Source organism: Molossus molossus, unplaced genomic scaffold (genome assembly GCF_014108415.1).
Source record: "Molossus molossus isolate mMolMol1 unplaced genomic scaffold, mMolMol1.p scaffold_m16_p_3, whole genome shotgun sequence".
In the NCBI taxonomy this organism is placed as follows: Eukaryota; Metazoa; Chordata; class Mammalia; order Chiroptera; family Molossidae; genus Molossus; species Molossus molossus.
Genome location: NW_023425366.1, coordinates 98,289,386 through 98,309,180, shown reverse-complemented (window position 1 = coordinate 98,309,180; position 19,795 = coordinate 98,289,386). Strand labels below are relative to the sequence as shown.

At 53.3% G+C, this 19,795-nt stretch overlaps 1 protein-coding gene across 1 annotated transcript; it reads left to right on the top strand.

Annotated features, from left to right (window-relative positions):
- The first annotated feature begins 216 nt into the window (after nucleotides 1-216).
- On the top strand, nucleotides 217-4,653 carry UPK3BL2 (uroplakin 3B like 2). Its single transcript, XM_036280506.1, has 6 exons — nucleotides 217-376; nucleotides 1,906-2,058; nucleotides 2,357-2,576; nucleotides 3,149-3,225; nucleotides 3,464-3,584; nucleotides 4,422-4,653. Exons 1-6 carry the CDS (start codon nucleotides 295-297, stop codon nucleotides 4,528-4,530), a joined length of 762 nt encoding a protein of 253 aa, XP_036136399.1. The 5' UTR covers nucleotides 217-294; the 3' UTR covers nucleotides 4,531-4,653.
- Nucleotides 4,654-19,795: the final 15,142 nt, after the last annotated feature.

The following is a 19,795-nucleotide window of genomic DNA, read 5'->3' as shown; positions in this document are numbered from 1 at the left end:
ACTCCGTGGCCCCTCCCTGGCCCTCCCAGAGTGGAGGTGAGGGTGTCCGGGCTTGTCTCGGTGTCAGCAACTTATTGTTCTCTCTAGACCCCTCCCTGGCAATGCCAAATCTATGGGGCCAGCAGATTCTGCCCCCAAACCTGTCCAACCAGTTGTTTGGGAGGAGGGGGCACCTGGGAGGGGCAGGGGAAGGTATCAGAAGCACCCTCCCCCAGCCCAGCCCAGACAAGGAGCTCTGAGCCCTGGACACTGCAGACAGACCCTCTGACCAACAGTTGGACGCTTGGCCTGGCCATGGGGCTCAGTGGCGGAAAGTCTGGGCTGCTGATGCCGCCATTGCTGGTGCTGATCTGCCTGCAGCGGGGGACAGGCCTGGGTGAGTGAGAGTGGGGTGGGGCAGGGGTGCCCACTGTGCCTGAGGCTTCAGGAGGACAGACCTCACCTCCCCCAGCTAGCTCCCAAGCCTCAAGTCTGGGGACTGGGTCCTGGGTGGGTCAGGAGAGACAGCTCATCAAAGAGGTCACAAGACAGACACCTATCTGCACCCCGAGACAGGGGAGTGAGTAATGCTTTCTCTCTCTCTGGGGTTTCCATCTCCGTGCACCCTGAGCCCGCACCCCAGTTCTCACCAAAGGGTTTCCCTCCTCCCATCTTTGCCCTCCTTCTGTCCCTGAGCAAAGTTTAAAAGAAGTCTGCAAAGGCAACCCCAAAAGGAAGGTCTCTGAGGGAGGCTGCCGGCACTGTTCACGGTGGGCTCCTAAATTAGAGGGACTTAGAGATGCAGTCTCCCCACCTCTGCTGTTCCACGCCTTTCCCCTCATTACCCAAACATTAAGTACTTGCTGTATGCAGTGTGCACGTAGAGACAGGAGGGTTCTAGCACTGAGCCTTAGGAGTTAAGTGGAATTAAATGGAAATGAATTTAATTGAACTGAATTGAACCAAAAGTGGGGAGAGAGTTCTGGAGACTTGCGTAAAAACTCAGCTCAGTTTCCTGCTGCTCTCTGGTGTTTGGGACTGGGGGGGGGGGGGGCACTGCTCTCAAGGGGCCTGGGAGAACTTAGAAGCTCTGAGTTTCCCCAGCAGCAGGACGACACAGGCATGGGGGCCCAGCTTCTTGTCCTTTCCAGTTGTCCCTGCCCTTTCTCAGTCTGTGAGGGGCTGAGAGGGGGTCAAGTTCCAAAAGGGAAAGGTGCCTTTGGGCGGGGTGGGTGGTGGCAGAGCACTGGGTGGGGAGGAGAGGGTGCCCTAGGCTCTGAGCCTGGACACAGCCCCCTTCTTGGTGGGCCACATCCAGGCTTGAGGACTTGGAGGGGAACTTCCTCTGTCACCTCCCACCCGCCATTCATTTCTCTCATGAAACAAACCAATCTGGACCATGTGGGTGGACTGGAGGGACTTGAGAAGCCCAGTAAACTGAGGCACCAGAGGGTTCAGGCTCCCCCGAATCTGAATCTCACCCCAACAAGGCCTAAGACCCCTTCCCCAGGAGAACTGTGCCTGCTGCTGGAAGGAGGGGCTCCTGGGACTCTGCCCACCACACGGAGACCCCAGGTAGGGCAGGGCCAGGTGGGTGTCCCCAGGCCTCCCACAGTGTCCATCCCAGTAGGCTTCCGAGGCAGGGGCCAGGGCTGGACTCAGGCCACCCACCCATGCTCATGGGCACAGAGTTGCCAGGCAGTCCTTCTGGTTAATGTCTGAACAAAGTTCCCAGGAAAAGCCCAACCGCCTCCCTTAGTCTAGGGCCCCCAGGGCAGGGCCATGCCTCTCCCTCAGATTGGGCTCCCAGGACCATGTCTTCCCCCTCAGTCTGGGCTCCCAGGGCTGTGCTCTCTCCCCTCAGCCTGGGTTGTAGGGGCTTAGTTTTCTGGCTGAGCCTCTTCTCTCTGACCCCCACCGGCCCAGAGCGCATCAACTACGTGCCCCAGCTCTCAAGTGCGGCTCTGGCGGGGACACTCACCCAGTCCACCCTCACGCTGGAGCAGCCGCGGGGCCAGTTCAGTCACCTCAACATCTCCGACTTTGACCCCATCTGGCTGGTGGTGGCCTCGAGCAATGGTGGGTACCACTGGGCAAGCCTTGGCTTCCCCTCTGTGAAATGGGCACACACCGGGAGGAGCAGCAGGGGTGGAAGGAGTAGAGAAGGTGCTGCCAAGGATGTGGCCGGGAGGGGGCTGCCGTCTGGCCTGGTGGGATGAGTTGGAGCCCTGCCCATGTGGCCCCCATGCCATATGGGGCCAGATGAGCAGGTCACACTCTAGGCCTGGGGGCCAGAGGGGCTCCTGAGGACGGGGTGGGCCAGCCCCTATGTTCATAGCCACCATTAACCACCATCTGACTCGAATGCCACCCTTAGCCGCCAAGAACTTCACTGCCCCACAGAGGGTGGCGGACACCCCAGTTCCTGCTGACTTCCCCCAGAGGGGCTACTACCTCACGATGATGGCCAACCGGGCACTCTATCCAGGTAGCCAGCCTGGCAACCAGCTCCAGGTCCTCCGTGTCGGCAATGACACCCACTGCTTCCCAGTCACAAGGGGCTGCAATCACCCCCTGCCGGGCCCGGGTCCCTACCGGTGAGCAGCTCTGCCAAGTCCTGCTGTGGTGGGTGTGCTCCTGGCTGTGCCCAAACCTGAGACCAGGGCAGCTCCCAGCTGGGTGCCTGGGATCCCGGCTCTAGTTCTACAAACAGGAGGAGGCCTGGGTGAATTCTCCTGTCTTTCTTGAGCAGAGGGTCCCTGACTTGAGCCCCTGCCCCTATGGGCATTTGGATCCTACCAGTAGAGTCTCCCCATCCAGGCAGGGTGTACCCCTGGGAGGGACTGGCCCCTTGAACCATCTCTCCTCACTCAGGGCTTGATTCACTGATGTTTAGTGCTGGAGGATCTAGTCCACTCCATATACATTTCCCAAGTGAGAACACTGAGGCCCAGAGAGGGTGAGGGGTACACAGAAGGCCACACAGCTGGGAAATGTCATAGCTGGCATTGGAGCCTCTCCAGGTGGGGTCCAAGACTATGCTTTAAGCCCCAGTCCCTGCCCCCCATCCGCCAGGCCCTGGGAATCAAGGGGGCAGACTGATAGGCACCAGGGCCCAAGCATTCAGGACCCCAGGACCCTCACCCCCAATGTTGGGTCTTCTGTTCAGAGTGAAGTTCCTGGTGATGAGTGACAGAGGCCCTGTGGCTGAGACAGAGTGGTCCAATGATACCCATCTGCAGCAAGGTATGGGGCCAGATGAGCAAGTCGCACCCTAGGGAGATCCTGAGCACTGGGTATGGGCCAGCCCCTGTCAGTCAGAGCCACCATTACCATTTTGCTGACTGCAGGTACCCCTTCCCCAGCCTGGGTGTGAGGTGGTTGATCTGGAGGCTGTTCCAGGTCCCCTTCTCCTGACAGATCTCTCTCTTCCCTCCCTACATGGCCTGCCCTGCCTGCCTGTGGGGTCCCCTCATGCCCTCAGCGGAGGCACTCCAGGCTGCCCCCGAGCTCCTGAGTGCGGGAACAGTGGTCATCATTGCCACCCTGTCAGTCTTGCTGGCTGTTCTCCTCACCGCCCTCCTGGCCCTGCTCATCTACACCTGGTAAGTGAACAGCCAAGAGATCCCTGACCTGCACCGCCTTTATCCCCTTCTCTCCATCCCTCAATTCTTCTGCAGAAGCCCCCGGCCCAGGCCCCCAGCCCAGCTCCCCTTTGCTAGCCATTCTGGAGTGGCTTTCCCTGAAGGCCAGGCATGGGTAACAATTATTGAGCAAGGAATCTCCAAGGTTCCAGAACCTCTTAACTTCCACGTTCCCTTGTGTCTCTCCCTGTTACCTGCCCAAAGGGTCCACAATTTCTGAATGTGCACCACCGCCCCCTGGTGGCAACAACTGGAATTGTAGCGGGGGCTGGTGGCAGACACTGGAGTTGGGAGTCACCCAGGTGGAGGTGATTTGCTTTTAGAAAAAGTGTTAAGCTTTGCCTCAGGTCGTTCATTCAGAGCTCAGATGGCCAGGCCTGGTGGAGAGGGGGTGTCCACAAGGCCACCTAGAGGAAAGGGGAAGGTGGAGGTGCTGGGGCAGGAGGGTTGTTGGCAACCAGGCAAGGCCTGGCACTGATTCCCAGCTGAGGAAATGGCTGTATTGAAGGCCAGAGGGAGCTGGTGGTGGATTTTGATTAGGGGAGACATCCTGGGGTGCGGAAAGTGGAAGAAGGGAACATGGGGGCTGGGTGATGACGCAGGCCAGGGAGGGAGATCTGGCTTTGTGAAGTTCAGAGGAAGAGTCTGGTCCCTTTGGTTAATCCAGCCCGGCCAGTGGAGCCTCAGTTGCTCCAGGGTTTTATGCCTAGAGCTGCAAGCTAGAGTCTAGGCATAGTCAGGGGAATCAGGCCCTGTGTTCACTCCCTCTCCCTCTCTCCTCCCTGTCCCCCACCCAAGCTACGACACCTGTGGGAGCACCCCCATTTCGGGACCAGGGGAGTTGGTGTGCATGAGAAGATATAACCCCCACTACATGTTCAGCCCTCCAGCTATGGGGGGCTCCTGAGTGGCTCCAGGGGATTCCCATCTGCCCCTCAACCTCCTCCCTGGTCCAGGCTGCAGAGCCTGGGCTAGTAGCATGTCCTGCAGCTTCTGGAGCTCAGAAATAAATGTCCCCAACACTGCCCTGTACATCTGTGTCATTGTATACCTGGTAGTCTCCCCATCCGCTGCCCCCAGATCCTTGCCAGGGGAAGGATATAGTACTGGGGCTGAGGCCCAGGGTCCTAGACCAGCTAAGTCATCAAGGGCAGGGCAAGCCTCTCTTCAGGCCTCAGTGTCCCTATCTGTAAAATGAGGATGATCACACTGCCCACTGGGCAGAAATGAGTCCAAACCAGGAGGTGAAGGGCTGCCCCTGCTGCCCTTCACCCCCAGTATCCTCCTTGTGGCTCCTCTCTCCAGCTGGCCTCGCCTCCTGGCTGGAGGATCGAGCCATTCACCTCCCCTTTCTCCAATTCCTGCCCAAGAGGTGCAGCTTCTAAGCTTCACTGGCCCCTGTGATTACTCTGGGCCTAGGGGGCGGGAAGTGTATGTGAAACTCAACTCCTAGAGAAGACTGGGTGCAGCCCAGAGCAAACTGCAGCCCTGAACCTAATCCAGGCACCCAGCGTTTTCATCATCGGCCCCACTCCCTGCCCTGAGAAGGGCTGCAGGTGACTGGAGCAAGGTTCTGCCCTCAGGTTGCCCACCATTGTGGGGGAGAAGAGGGTTATTACCATGCACAAGGGTAGAGAGAACACAGGCACTGAGGCTCAGAGGAGGCTTCCTAAGCAGGTGTGGCCCTGGACAAGGGGCAGCACTGTGCCAGGTGGACATGGGAAGGATGCCCAAGTGAGAGCAACAGCTTGTGCATAGACCTGGAAGCAACTGGGTGGGCAGGTTGGGGGCAGCTAGAGGGTGGCATGGAGGGTGGGGAAGGTCAGGAGGTACCCCATGCCAGGTGGAGGGCCTCACCCACTGGGGCAGGGGATCAAGGAAGGAGGGTGCTGGCTGGCTATCCAGGTGCCTGTCTCTGGGATGTACGTGGCCTAATTGGTTTATTAGTGTCACAAACATCCTGCTCCTGTTATGCAGGAAATGCTCACATGACCCTGGGGGAGCCAGGCTGGGAGGGGCAGGGAGGGAAGGAAGGAAGCAAACAGACTTCCAATTTGTCTTGTTCTTTCCACAGCCTTTTCAGAGCCACCATGAGCCCTGCCCTTGGGGCTGGGTGACCCTGGACAGATCACTTACCCTCTCTGGGCCTCAGTGTCCCTCTATGTAAAAAGCGCAGATTGAACTAGGTGACCTTAAGGCCTTGCACTCCATAAACCTACACCTTGTGTGGGTTGGGCCCTGGCAGGAAACAGATGGCTTGACTCTAGCAGGGCAATTGAGAGAGTTTACCAAGGTGTGGGTAGCGTTAGGGGAACCAACAGGAGAAGGTGACCTAAGGCTCTGATGGGGCCATGAGCACTCCTGTACCTGAAGGGCTGACATGATGGGAGGAAGTGGTGTTTCCAAGCCAGTGAGTGGGAGCCATGGGCAGGATCCACCTGGCGGAAGCTGGGGCTGTAGGTAGAGAAATGCGGTCACTGGAGGGAGCTGGTGAGTAAATACCCCTGCCTGGGTCAGCCTCCTGGGCCCAGAGCAGGAATGAACTTAGAGGGCACTGTAACTTTTATTCTCACAGCACTTCTGACACCACATGTGTGGGTTTTTCACACCAACCTATTCTCCAACACTCTGGTCACCAACTGAGGGTCCTATGGTTGAACTCAATTCTGACACTGACTACTTAGAGTTAGTGCAGACCCTACAGTTAAAGGGCTCAGTCCCACAGGACTGCCCCCTTCAGACCCCAGTTGCAAGTAGCACGTGCCCGCGGTACTCACATTTCCATCCAATTTGGTTATACATCGGGGATTCCCAGGACCACTCCTCAGTTTCGATAACTTGCTAGAACGGCTCACAGAACTCAGGAAAACAGTTACTGAGGATTACCGGTTTGTAACAAAGGATAGAGCTCAGGAACAGTAACACAGAGATGCACGGGCTGGGTGTGAGGGGTGAGCGGGGCTTCCGTGCCCCCTCTGAGTGTGCCACTCTCCCACACCTCTAGACACCAACCTAGAAGCTCTCTGAACCCCATTGTCTGGGTTTTTATGGAGGTTCCATTACCAGCCATGATTGTTTAAATCATTGGCCATTGGTGATTGAATCCATTCTCCAACCCCTCTCCCCTACCAGGACATTATTGGGGTAGCGGGTGGGACTGAAAGTTCCAACTCTCTAATCCCACGGTTCGTGCCTCTGGGGACCAGCCTGCATCCTGAAGCTATCTCGGGGCTCACCTCATCAAGCGTAAACTCAGGCAGGTTAAAAGGGGTTCATTATGAACAACAAAAGATGCCCCTTTCACCCCTACCACTCAAAATTCCAAGTTTAAAAAGAAAAATTTTTCTTTATTGATTTTAGAGAGAGAGGAAGGGAGAGGGAGAGAGAGAAACATTGATGAGAGAGAACATCAATTGGCCACCTCCTGCATGCCCCCAACTGGGGATCAGGTCCAAAACCTGGGCATGTGCCCTGACCGGGAACTGAACCGGCGACCTCTTGATGCATGGGTTGATGCTCAACCACTGACCACACTGGCCGGGTGAAACTCCAGGAGTTTTAGTAGCTCTGTGCCAGGAAACAAGGACAAAGACCAAATAGATCAGTAGTCCCCTATCCACAGGGGTGTGCTCCAGGACTCCTGCTGGATGCCTGAAGACTCAGATGGTATCGAGCCCTCTATACACTGTTATACATAATTAGGCACAATGATTAATAATAAAACAGAAGAGCCGATCGGATCAGTGTGATGGCTACTCAGGGACTGAGGCGTGAGGAGCAGAGGCAGCGTGAACACGCAGGACAGGGAGGATTCCCATCCCCAGCTGGATGGGGCAGGACTTAATAATGCTGCTCACAAAGACGAACAATTTAAAACGTATGAATGGTTTATGTCTGGAATTTTCCATTTTGTAATTTTGGACCCCAGTTGACTGCAGGTAACTGAATCTGTGAATAAGGGAGGTCGACAGTGTTTTTTATTGTATCACAATATCACAGAGGACCCTTTGTTTGATCCTGTGGAATCAGACCCTCCCCCTTATGGTCCCCAGACTGGAGAAGGGTAGACAGATGACCACACAGTCCTGCCCCGGGACAGAGGGGCTGCCTGAGGCCAGCGAGGGGACTCTGTAGGATCTGATCCCAGAGGAATAGAGGACTGAGATCCTGGTTGCCTCTAACTGGATATCCCCTCAGGCCACCATGCCTCCTCCACAGCCCTGCACCTCCTGGTTCTGAGGTCCCCTAGCCCTCAGGCCAAAGGCTGGAGAAGACCCCCATCAACTTCTCTCCCTGGGGACATGTGAGAGACAGAGCCTGGCCACAAAGATTTAAGCGACTTCCTTGGAACCTGCCCCATGCTGAGCCCAGAGCCCAACCTCAGGGCCTGGGAGAGAGCCAGTATGGTATTCTCTCCTGCCTGAATTCCCATGGGGATCCCAACTGTGCCTGGGTTTGCTTCTCTGGGCTCTTCTGGGGCCTGGAGCATGAGCTGGTAGGTGACTCTAACCACAGGGTGTGGCTGCACCGACTCACTCAGCACTCCAGCTCTCAGAGGCACAGACCTGGGAAAACAGACTCAGTGACAATGGTCATGAAGTGATGTCCAGTGGGCCGTGTCACCTGATAGCCTGATAAATGGAAAAATGGATGGGGGGAGGGGGCCTGCTGCATCCCTCACTGCCTCTTTCTGTTGCCCTCTCTGTCTTCCTGGCTGTCTGTCTCTCTGTCCCCTTCTCTTGTATTTCTTTGCCTGTTTCTCACCATCTCTTGTCTCTATTTTTAATGTGGACAAGCCATGGGAACTCACTTCCTGGGGGGAAGCTGGCTGTGCTGGCCCAGAGGTGGGCACAGCTGTTTCCCAGTAAACACGAGATCAAATCAGAAAGCTGATTGCAGGTTTGGGCTCAGTAGGGAAAAGGGGCAAAAATAGAGCAGAAAGAAGGAGAAAGAAAGAGAATGTATGTCAGGGACAGGACTGTTCACAGCCCATCACCCCAAACTGGTAGATACAGAGGGGGTCACCCCTTGTTTCCTCTCCTGCTGGCCCTGCCCCCAATGCCTTCTGCAGCCTCTAGTCCTGCTGTGCTGTCTCCATGCCCTGGTCCCTTCTGCAAACACCCAGGTGTCCCCTGCAGCAGGAGCTAGGTGACTAAAGTGGACTGTTGTAGAAAGTTAGGTAGCCCTGCCTCCCACAAATGTGTACTTGTACCCGCTCTTTGGCATGGGACCTGGGGCTCTCCTAGGAATGCAGGCCCATGCAGAGGGTTCCGGTGGTGCTGGAAACCAGGAGGGCAGGAGGGGCTCTGAGGCCCCGGAGAAGAAGGAATCAGCTGGTCTTGGAGTCTGGGGGCTGCTTCTGGGTCGGACCCCATCAGCTCCCTGGGGGATGTTTCTACCTCAGGGCACAAAGATGCAAGGGACATGCCCTGAGAGAGCCTCCCTGGGAGGATATTTCAGGCCAAGATGCTAGCTATTCCTGGGGTCCCCCTGGGGACTTGCAGGATGCCGGGGACATGGTGTTGCAGAGGCTGGAATTCCGCTTGCTGGGAGGTTTGGACTGCCCAGAGTCAGACCCTGTCACTGGGGCGATGGCCCAAGGGTTCACGTGCATTCCTTTTGCCCTTCTGCTGTCCCCACCTTCCATCCCTTTCCTGGAGCCCAAATCCCCCTGGTCCTTCACGCCCCGCTCATATGTCACCTTCTCCTTGTGGCCAACTGCCACTGCAAGTTATCTGTACCCTGTGAATCTCAAGGGTGAATCTCAAGGACCCCAAGAACATCTCCTATCTGAGCTGCAGAAATAGGGATGGGAGACTCAGACCCCCCCCTCCCCCCGTCAGCCACCCTGGGTCACTGCAATCCAACCCAGAGAAGGCCACACACAGAAGGATATGGTGACTCAGAGGAGGGGCTGACCCCTGCACAGCATTTACTGGACACCAGGCACTGGCCTGAAAAATTCACAGATGTGAACCCCAAAATCCTTGGGGCATTCCCATGATTAGCCTCCTTTTACAGATGAAAAAACACAGGTGTGATAAATGCCACCAGGGCAGAAAACTCAGTGTGGGGATCCAGCTGAAGGATCAAAGAGGGGTCTCAGAGCTTGGCTGGAGGGGCAGGGCTGGGTGGGAGGGGGCTGCAGGGCCACTGGTGGGGAGGCAGGGTGCCCAGTGTTCCCACCCCTGCCCCTCATCTGGGCAACAGCTCCGGGTGGTCCCCTTACCTTCCCCCATTCCCACCCCCAGCTTCCTCTGTGGGAGGATGAGGTAGGGTGTTTCCACTCCTTTCTGGAAGGTTCAGAAGGTTAATGAGGGCAAAGCACGTAACTCTATTCAGGGGGATGAACTTCTGGGAAGAGAGGAACCTGGGTCTGGGCTGAGGGCCAAGGGCGCGGTGGGCAACAGCTCCTGTGGTCATGGAGCCTGACTGCCCACTGCCCAGACCACAGCCTGGCCTCTCTGAGCAGCCAGCAGCCCCAGCTGAGTTGCTGAGAAAGTCACAGACTTGAATGGAGGCCTTCACCGCCTTGACAGGGCAGCAGCTGCTCCAGCCTGGGCTGTTTGGGGAGGGTGTGGCCAGTGTGCCTCGGTTGTCCCCTTGGCCTGCTTTGAGTGTAATGCTCAGCCGGCCAGGGTAAAGGAAGAACAGGTTCTGAACCCAACCTGGTCCCTGAAGGGACACCGGGCCCATGCTAAAAGCTAAAAGCTGTCCCCATGCCCAGAGAGACTGGATCTTCAGCCTACATCTCCAGGCTCAGTCGCCAAGGTGAGAGAATTGGTCTGTGGGCTGTTCCCTCCCGCCTCACCTTTCTTTGAGTCCCCAGAAGGCTGTTGCCTTCCCCAGGCTTCAGGCTGTCCCTGTCCTATGAGGCCAAGGTGTCTCGGACAGAGAGGGGAGCTCGGGCTCCGGGGAGAAGTTCTGTGTCCTAGGGAAGAGGGCCTCTCCTTGTTGACCACCCAGGGGCCTGGGCCCGCAGAGGTGGCAGGAGTGAGGTCAGGACAGCTGTCCTGCTCTGCCAAACACGGCTGAGGAATCTGGAGTGCGCGCTCCTGAGCTCCTGGAGGAACATGCGGGAGAGACTGTGAGCCCACTGCTGGGATGAGGGCAAAGCACGTAACTCCACTCAGGGGTATAGGTGTGAAGTCCCAGGGACGGTGATAAGAACTGACCTGCTTAGGACTCAGTGTTCTTATGTCCACCCAAGGACCCAGCAGTTCCCCTGAGAGAAATGAGTGCTCCTGTCTACAAAAGACATATGCAAGAACGTAGCAGCCTCATCCTTAACAGCCCCACACTGGACACAGACAGATGTCTATCCATGGGGGAAGGGATAAGCAAGCTCTGGAGAGAACTCACACACACCATAGAGTCCAGTCAGCAGTGAAGAAGAATGGACCACTGATACACGCAGCAACGTGGAGACTGTCCTGGTCGTTGTTATGAGAAGCCGGGCAGAGAAGAACATACAGGCATCACTCGCTTTATTGTGCCTCACTGATACTTCATTTTGTTTGTTTGTTTGTTTGTTTGTTTTTATCCTCACCCGAGGACATTTTTTCATTTTTCGTTTAGACGAAATGGGAGGGAGAGAGAGAGAAACATTGACATGAAAGGGACACATTGAGTGGCTGCCACCAGCACGACCCAACCAGGGCCGGGGACAAACTGCAACCGAGGTATGTGCCCTTAGTGGGAACCGAACCCGGGTCTCTCTGGACCGCAGGCCGACACTCTAACCACTGAGCCAAACCAGCCAGGGCCGATACTGAGTTTTTTACAACTTGAAGGTCTGTGTCAACCCTGCGTCAGGCAAGTCTATCAGCACCATTTTCGCAATAGGCTCAGATGCTGGTTAGCAATAAATTATTATTATTATTTTGTTAATCCTCATCTGAGGATATTTTTCCATTAATTTTTAGATAGAGTGGAAGGGAGGGGGGGAGAGAGAGAGAAACATTGATGTGAGAGAGACGCATCTATTGGTTGCCTCCTGAACAACCCCTAACAGGACCAGGGATCAAACCTGCAATTCAGGCATGTGCCCTTGACCAGAATCAAACCCTTGACCCTTCGGTCCTCGGGCCAGTGCACTAACTGCTGAGCAAAATTGGCCAGGGCATGCAATAAATTATTATTATTATTATTATTTATCCTTACCTGAGGACATTTCTGCATTTATCTTCAGATAGAGTGGGAGGGAGTGGGAGAGAGAGAGAGAGAGAGAGAGAGAGAGAGAGAGAGAGAAACATTGACGTGAGAGAGACACATCGAGTGGCTGCCACCCACACAATCCCAACCAGGGCCGGGGACAAACTGCAACCAAGGTACGTGCCCTTAGTGAGAACCGAACCCAGGACTCTCTGGTCCGCAGGCTGATCCTCTAACCCAGTGGTTCTCAACCTTCCTAATGCTGCGACTCTTTAATAGAGTTCCCCATGTTGTGGTGACCCCCAACCATAAAATTGTTTCTGTTGCTACTTCATAACTGTAATTTTGCTACTGTTATGTCTTAGGTGACCCCTGCAGAAGGGTTGTTTGACCCCCAAAGGGGTTGCGACCCACAGGACGAGAACCACTGCCCCTGAGCCAAACCAGCCAGGGCAATAAATTATTTTTAAATTAAGGTATGCACATTGTTTTTTTTAGATACAATGCCATTGCACACTTAATAGACTACAGTATAGTGTAAACATAACTTTCTGATGCACTAGGAAACCAAAAAATTCTTGGGACTCACTTTATAGTGATATTTGCTTTTTTTGCAGTTGCCTGGAACTGAACCCCCAATCTCTCTGAGGTATGCCTGTATACTGTGTGATTCCCTCCGTACGGAGATCAAAAGCAGGCCAGACCAACCCAGGGTGATCGGTTCTGGAGAGAGTTCATCCCTGAGGGTGGCGGTGACTGACTGGGGCACGAGGAACCCTGAGGGGGACTGGAAAGGTTCTAGATCTTGATGCGGGTGATGGCTACTCAGGTGTAGTCAAGTGTAAAAACTCAACAAGCGTGTCACTTAGGGTTGGCGTATTTCACTGGGAGAAAAGAGTCTGTTTATTCAGCAAGCATCTGAGGAGCACTACTGGTGCTCCCGTGGCCACAGCAGTGACGAGACAGAGTCCCTCCCTGCGAGGAGTGTGGGGAGCTCGCTGCCAGCTGCCCTGGGCTGCCTGGTCCCGCTGCGTGCTTCCCCCGCCCACCTGCCCCTCACTTAGGCACAGGCCAGAGACGGGGGTGAACAGAGACTGTGTAAGGTCTCTCACACAGAGACCTCTCGCAGGGGAGGGAGGGACAGTCACATAGAAGAGCTCAGGCAAAACGGAAGCAGAGACACAGGAGAGACGGTGTGGGTCCTGCTAGAGGCAGCCAGGACAGGGGGACCCCAGCGAGCTGATGGCTAGGGAGCACCCAGAGGCCGGGGTCCTGAGTACCCACAGAGCACCAGGAGCAGTGGAGCTGGAGAAGGGGAAGGAGCGAGGGAGCACTGCCCAGAGCGGCTGCTGCATGTGAAGGGCGTACAGGAGCTGTCCGAGCAGGAGTCAGGCTGAGGACCAGGAGCTGCCTCCACCTCCCGCACCCCCTCTTTTGGCTCCAACGTTCACCCCAAGGTTCCTGGTTCCTGTCACCCCGGCCTGGAGCTGGAGCAGGGAGGCCGTGGCGCCAGAAGCCACGACAGGTTTATGTTCCAGCTGCAGCTGCACTGGCCCCAGGCCCAGCCCGCTGTCTGGCACACGCACATCCTTCCCTTGGAGCCAGAGAAGGCTCAGCTCGTGAACGCGCCTCCTGAGGTCTGGGGACACCAGCGTGCTCTATCCACAGCGACTCCTGGGTTGCAGCCACCAGTGCCCCACTTTACAGATTAAGCAAATGAGGCCCAGAGAGACTGAGTTACTTGCCTGAAGTCACAGAGCAGGTTCTATTGTAATAGAGGAGCCAGAATTTAAACTTAGTGGTCTGGCTTAAGGGCTCACACTCTTCACTGTGGGCCTCAGTTTTAAAGTTGTATTTACTCCTATCTGTCTAAAGGGGGCAGGAAGGGGTGTAAAGATTGGCTGGGCACAGAACCCCCTCTGGCCCGTGAATACCTGTCAGCCTGCGCCCACCAGGCTTCTCACAATTGGCGAGTCCAGACTCCTCGGCACACTGCTGTCACTCGGCCCGGAGCCTGCCAGGGCTCCCTGTGGGGTTGAGTTCAGCGCAGATTCCTGTGCCCAGCATTTGCAGGTCCATAGCTGGGCCCCTCCGACCTCTGTGGGGTCTGCCGTCGAGGCTTGGCACTGGCAGGACTGGCACTGGCAGCCACTGTCTGGCAGGGGAGGATGGAAGGATGCATGAGAAGGCCTTTCCTCTGGGCAGGGATAGTTTTCCCCAGGAGGTCCCGTGGGCTTGGGGCCTCCAGCTCATTAAAATCCCTGAGACGGGTCGGGGGACAGGGAGGCCTTGGCTCCAAAATGTTAAAACCATAAAATGTTTAAAAATAGTAAATGTTTACTTAAATATCTTCTAAATGTAACACCATGTCAGCTGCATCCACTGTTAAATTTAGTATTTTAAAGCGTGTCACTGTGGCCCTGGCCGGTGTGGCTCAGTTGGTCGGAGCGTTGTCTCATACACCGAAAGTTTGCGGGTTTGATCCATGGTCAGGGCGGGTACAGAAGGCAACCAATCAATGTTTCTCTCACACATCAATGTTTCTCTCTCTCTCTCCCCCTTCCTCTCTCTAAAATCAATTAATAAATAAAAATGTTTAAAAAGCGTGTCACTGTGCATGAAAACAATTTGTAGGTCACATTTTCTCACTTGGTAAGAATCCCCAAGTTCCCAAGAATGCATGATGTTTATAGAGAAATCAAGGCCAGTAAATCAAACCTGTTACTCATACCCAACCAGCTTCAAAAGCTAAGTTATTAAAATCTCTTCAAATAGTTTTACAGCTGAAACTTACATATAAAGTTGGGCTATATTTGCATTTTAGGGGGTAAAAAGTATAAAATTTACCATTTTAACAATTTTTTAAAAAAATATGTTTTTATTGCTCTGCTAGTGTGGCTCAGTGATTGAGCATTGACCCATGCACCAAGAGATCCGGGTTCGATTCCCAGTCAGGGCACATGCCCAGGTTGTGGGCCTGCATGAGGCGGCTAGTCAATGTTCTCTCTCATCGATGTTTCTATCTCTCTCTCTTCCTCCCTTCCTCTCTCTCTAAAATCAATAATGAAAAATTATTATTACTTATTATTTTATTTTTTATGGATTTTAGAGAGAGAAGAAGAGAGAAAGATAGCAACATCAATGAGAGAGAACATTGAATGGCTTCCTCCTATATGCCCTCCGGCTTTACTGAGATATCATTAATGCATAACGTTGTATTAGTTTCAGGTGTACAACATAATTTGATATATGTATATATTGTGAAATGATTATTACCACAGCTTTAATGTCCATGACCTCATATAGCCACCTTTCTTTTCCTTCCTCTTAGCAACTTTCAAATGTACAATACGGTATTGTTTTCTTTTCTTTTTTTTTTTTATCCTCACCCGAGGACATTTTTCCATTTTTTGCACAGATAGAGTGGGAGGGAGAGAGAAGAAGAGATAGAGAGAGAAACATCGATGTGAAAGGGACACATCGAGTGGCTGCCACCCGCACGACCAACCAGGGCCGGGGACAAACTGCAACCGAGGTACATGCCCTTAGCAGGAACCGAACCGGGGTCTCTCCGGACTACAGGCGGATGCTCTAACCGCTGAGCCAAACTGGCCAGGGCACAATACGGTATTGTTAACTATAGTCACCACACTGTACATTACATCCCCAGGACTTACTTATCTTGGAGCTGGAAGTTTGTAACTTTTGACCACCTTCACCTATTTCACCCCTTTCCCCCAGCAGTGGGTGCATTTTCAAATGTTTATTGGGGTGTGGAGTGGAACCCTGGCTGATGGGCAAGGCATGCAATGCACAAGCTCAGGAGTTCCCAGAGTAAAATTATATTTTTCTATCATTTAATGTAATCTTGATTGAACCTTCATTGCTCATCTCATGCAATTTGGCATCTGGCCCCCTTCCTAGGGTAACACCTAGGAGACTCCCTCTTGTCCAAGGCTCTTTCCCTGCCCTTGGTGGAGGCTGGAGTGGTAGGTAACTGGTCCTTCCCAAGCTCCTCCGATGCTCAAAGACCCAGACTCTGCAACTTAAACACGATTTTCTTTCAGCATTCCTAATCTTCTGTGAAGTTCAAAGGCATACGTTGAAACTCAAGAGATGCTCCTGTCCTGGCCAGGGTGCATTATGATTTTCATGAGCCCCAGGCCCTTCAGACTAGCGTGAATCAAGATAATAAATTTGTATTTTATGACTACTTTGATATAAAAATTAATACAATGCAGGATAAATTCATTGTTACATATTCATTACCATTATATTAATTTTCCTTCTGATTCTAAAAGAAATGAAACCATATTTGTGGGTCCCTAAAAATATCGTATAAGAAAAGACATTCCATTCACTTGGCCCATGGGTGAGGTGCACAGGAAGTTCGGGTGAGAACGAGACCCATATGCTAACACTTCAAAATGCCAATCCACCGCATTTCCAGCACCGCAGTCCATCCATGACACTCCTCTGTCCAAACCCGGTGCGGGGAAACATCCAAGCTCCTTCCCGGCAATCCAGGTCCTTCCCTGGCTGGTTCCTATGTGTTTTTACAGTCTCGTGTACCATAAGCTTTCAACACCTCCCTCTTGGATGCTTCCAGAACACCCAGCCTTCGTCACACCTGCACACCTTCACTCAGGCTGCTCCCACCTCGACCACAGGGCGCACAGCTGCATTCTTCCAGATCCAGCCCAAATGTCACAAGCTCTCTCTCTCTTCTGTATTCCTCACTTTCTCCTCTGTATTCCTCACTCATTTCTCTGCTCTAGCACTGAAACACCCTGTTACCTTCATCTCTTCCCTTCAACTGTGAACCCCTTGAGGGCAGGAACCATGGCGAGTTTTTCTCTGGATCCCCAGTGCCCAGCGCAGGGCCTGGCGCACAGCAGTACTCAATGAATGCAGAATACATAAGCAGATGACTGAGTGAGTGAATGAACGAATGAAGAGATAGAAAAGGAGGGCAGTGGTCTGCTCTGTAGCCCCACTCCCACCCTGCCCAACAAATGGAGGGTCTAGGCCAGTGGTGGAGCCAGGGCTGAGCTCCCCTCCCAGACCTGCCTCTGGCTCACCCACTCCCCAGAGGCTGGTTTCCTGGGAAAGTGCTGGAAACTTGACTTACCTCCCTGGCTGAGTCCTCTGTGTTGATATGTTCTGCCCCAGGAGTCCCTGTGTTTAGAGGCTGTGCTTCCAGGCCACAGGGCCAGGGAAGGGCAACGCAGAGGTAAGGACCTCACGTGTCAGCAGGGGTGAGGTGGGGCAGCAGCCTGAGAGCCACTGGCAGCCCCCAGGGAGCCTCCTCCCTTCCTCCTAAAGTGGAGTTTGGTGCAGGATGCTGGGCGCGTCACAGGAATCTCAGCACCTACCTCACAGGTTGTCATGAGAACCACATGAGAAAACTATGTGGGTGCCTGGAGTCCAAGTGGCATCTAGTGGGTGCTAAACGAATGTCATCTGAGGTGAAACATAGAAAATTTCAAAACATGCAATGAATACCGTCTCTCTGGAATATCCAGCACCCGAACCCCTTTCTTCTGCCCAGGTCTCCTCCCTTCCCCCACCCGGTCTTCTGAGGTAGTGTCCCACCAGCTGACAATGTCCCAGCCTCGAGGTGATGAGGGGGATGCAGTGGTCCGGCAGCTGTAGAGGCAGCACCTGGTGTCCAGTGTTGGTGTGAGGTGAGGGGTCTGTGGCCAGGGCTGGCACCAAGCGGCTTCTGGCATGTGATTAGGGGCACTGTTCCTGGCTGGATGTGGCCTTTTGGCCTAGTTCTTTGGCCCTCCCAGAGAATCTGAGACACACTTGACAGCCTTCTAATGAACCTCTTTCTGTTCAAATTAGATTTTTAGAACCAGAAACCAGGAAAATGTGGCCCAACAAAGCTAAGGGGATTGTGGGTGGCATCATTAAAGCCCAGAGGAGGAGGTTTGATCTGTTCATGTCTGCTCTGTACAGCACAGAGTACAGTAGGGAGGCCCAGCCCCCAACCTCACTCTGGAAGCTACTACACTCCAGAAGGGACCGTGACAAAGTGGATGCTCTCTAGAGGACAATGACCAGGTCAATGTGGGGTCTAGAACTCATGGCATGGTAGGGAAAAAAGACATGGAGCTTGGAGCTGAGTAGGCTGACGGCTTTGGAGAGAACAGCCATGGTTCTTTGGTTTAGGCCCCAAGGGCCACTCTGGCAGCTCAGTGGGGTGGGGCTCCAGGCCTTGCTCACAGCTGGAATAGTTTGAATATAGAGAGTTGCTTTTGGAGGAGGTAAGCTCTCCTGCACTGGAGGTGAGCAAGGACTGTGTCCTAAAGTAGACAAAAGAAGCCAGGCTTCCCTAGCTTGGCCGCGGGGTGTGTGTCTCCAGGCTGAGTGAAGGGATTAGCCTGCAGCAACACCTGAACCCTCTAGACTTTCGCAGAGACCCTCCCTGCCCACCACCCACCAACCAGGCCTCATTAGTAACCCACATTGGGGTTGTGAGCCCTCAATTTATAGAAAATATAAATTGAGGGCTTCTCAGTCCCCAGGTGGCCTGGCCCAAACTCAAAGATGGGGTGAGAGGGGAACATGCCTGAAGGACAACTAGGCAGAAGGGGAAATCTTAGTAACCAAGAAAGACTGACAATGGCTCTGACAAACCACCTAAACAAATAGCCCAAAGTACCCTGAGAAACCATTCTTTCCCCATTGCTAAGACAATGATCACAGATTGGTGAGGACATGGGGGCAGAGGGGTGCTGACACGCCCCTGTATGTCAGTGGCTGTGTACATTGGAACAATCACTGCAGTAAGAAATTTGGCAAATTCTACAGAAGTCCCCCACACACGTCTTCTGGCCCAGTGATTCCATTTCCTGGAATTTATCCTTGGTTGCCCTAGCTCAATGAGCAAAATGATGTGTGAGCTGTGCTAATTGTTTGGTGAAAGCAAATGATGGCAATAACCTGCCCATCCACTAACAGGGAACCCATTAAGAGATGATGGTGCAGCCCTGGCTTGTGGCTCAGTTGGTTGGGTATAGTAGTCCTGTGACTGAAAGGTTGCTGGTTTGATTCCTGGGCTTTGGCTTGATCCCTGGTAGGGGGAGTGCAGGAGGTAGCATATCAATGTTTCACTTTCACATCAATGTTTTTCTCTCTCTCCCTTCCTCTCTCTCTCTAAAATTCAATAAAATATCTTTTTTTTTTTTTTTTTTATCCTCACCTGAGGACATTTTCCCATTTTTTTGTTCAGGTAGAGTGGGAGGGAGAGAGAGGAACAGAGAGAGAGGGAGAAACATCGATGTGAAAGGAACACATCAAGTGGCTGCCACCCGCACAACCGACCAGGGCCGGGGACAAACCGCAACCGAGGTATGCGCCCTTAGCGGGAACCGAACCCGGGTCTCTCAGGACCGCAGGCCGACGCTCTAACCACTGAACCAAACCGGCCAGGGCCAATAAAATATCTTAAAAAAGAAAAAGGAAAGAAAGATCATGTACATCCACATGATGGAAAACAGGACAGTGGCAAAGAACATGAGGGTGCTTTTTTTAAAATTAATTAATTTATTTTTGTTACAGATGTTTCTCCTTATTCCCCCCACTGATCCCCCCCCCTCTTTCATGAGGGTGCTTTTTATGTATAGACATGCATGGCTGTCCAAGATAAAATAAGTGAAACCGTAAGTGCAACCAGTAAGCTACTATTTGTGTACAAAAGAAAAAAAATATATATATATATATATGTCTATTGAGGCATTGTAGACAGTCTGTCTTCAAGAGGCACAGGGACCAGGAATAGTGAATGCCTCAGGGAAGGGAATTTGTATGGCTGGGAGAGAAGAGAAAAGTCTTCACTTTTCATTTTCCATTGTAAACCTTCAATATCTTTTGAATTTGGTAAAGTGTACACGTAGTGTATAAATAACAAAATAAGAAAAGAAAACAGAATGTAACAGAAAATAGGACTTGCGCTAGCTAACCCTCAGCCCCCACCTCAGTGTCCCCTGGGTATCTTTAACAGGTATCAG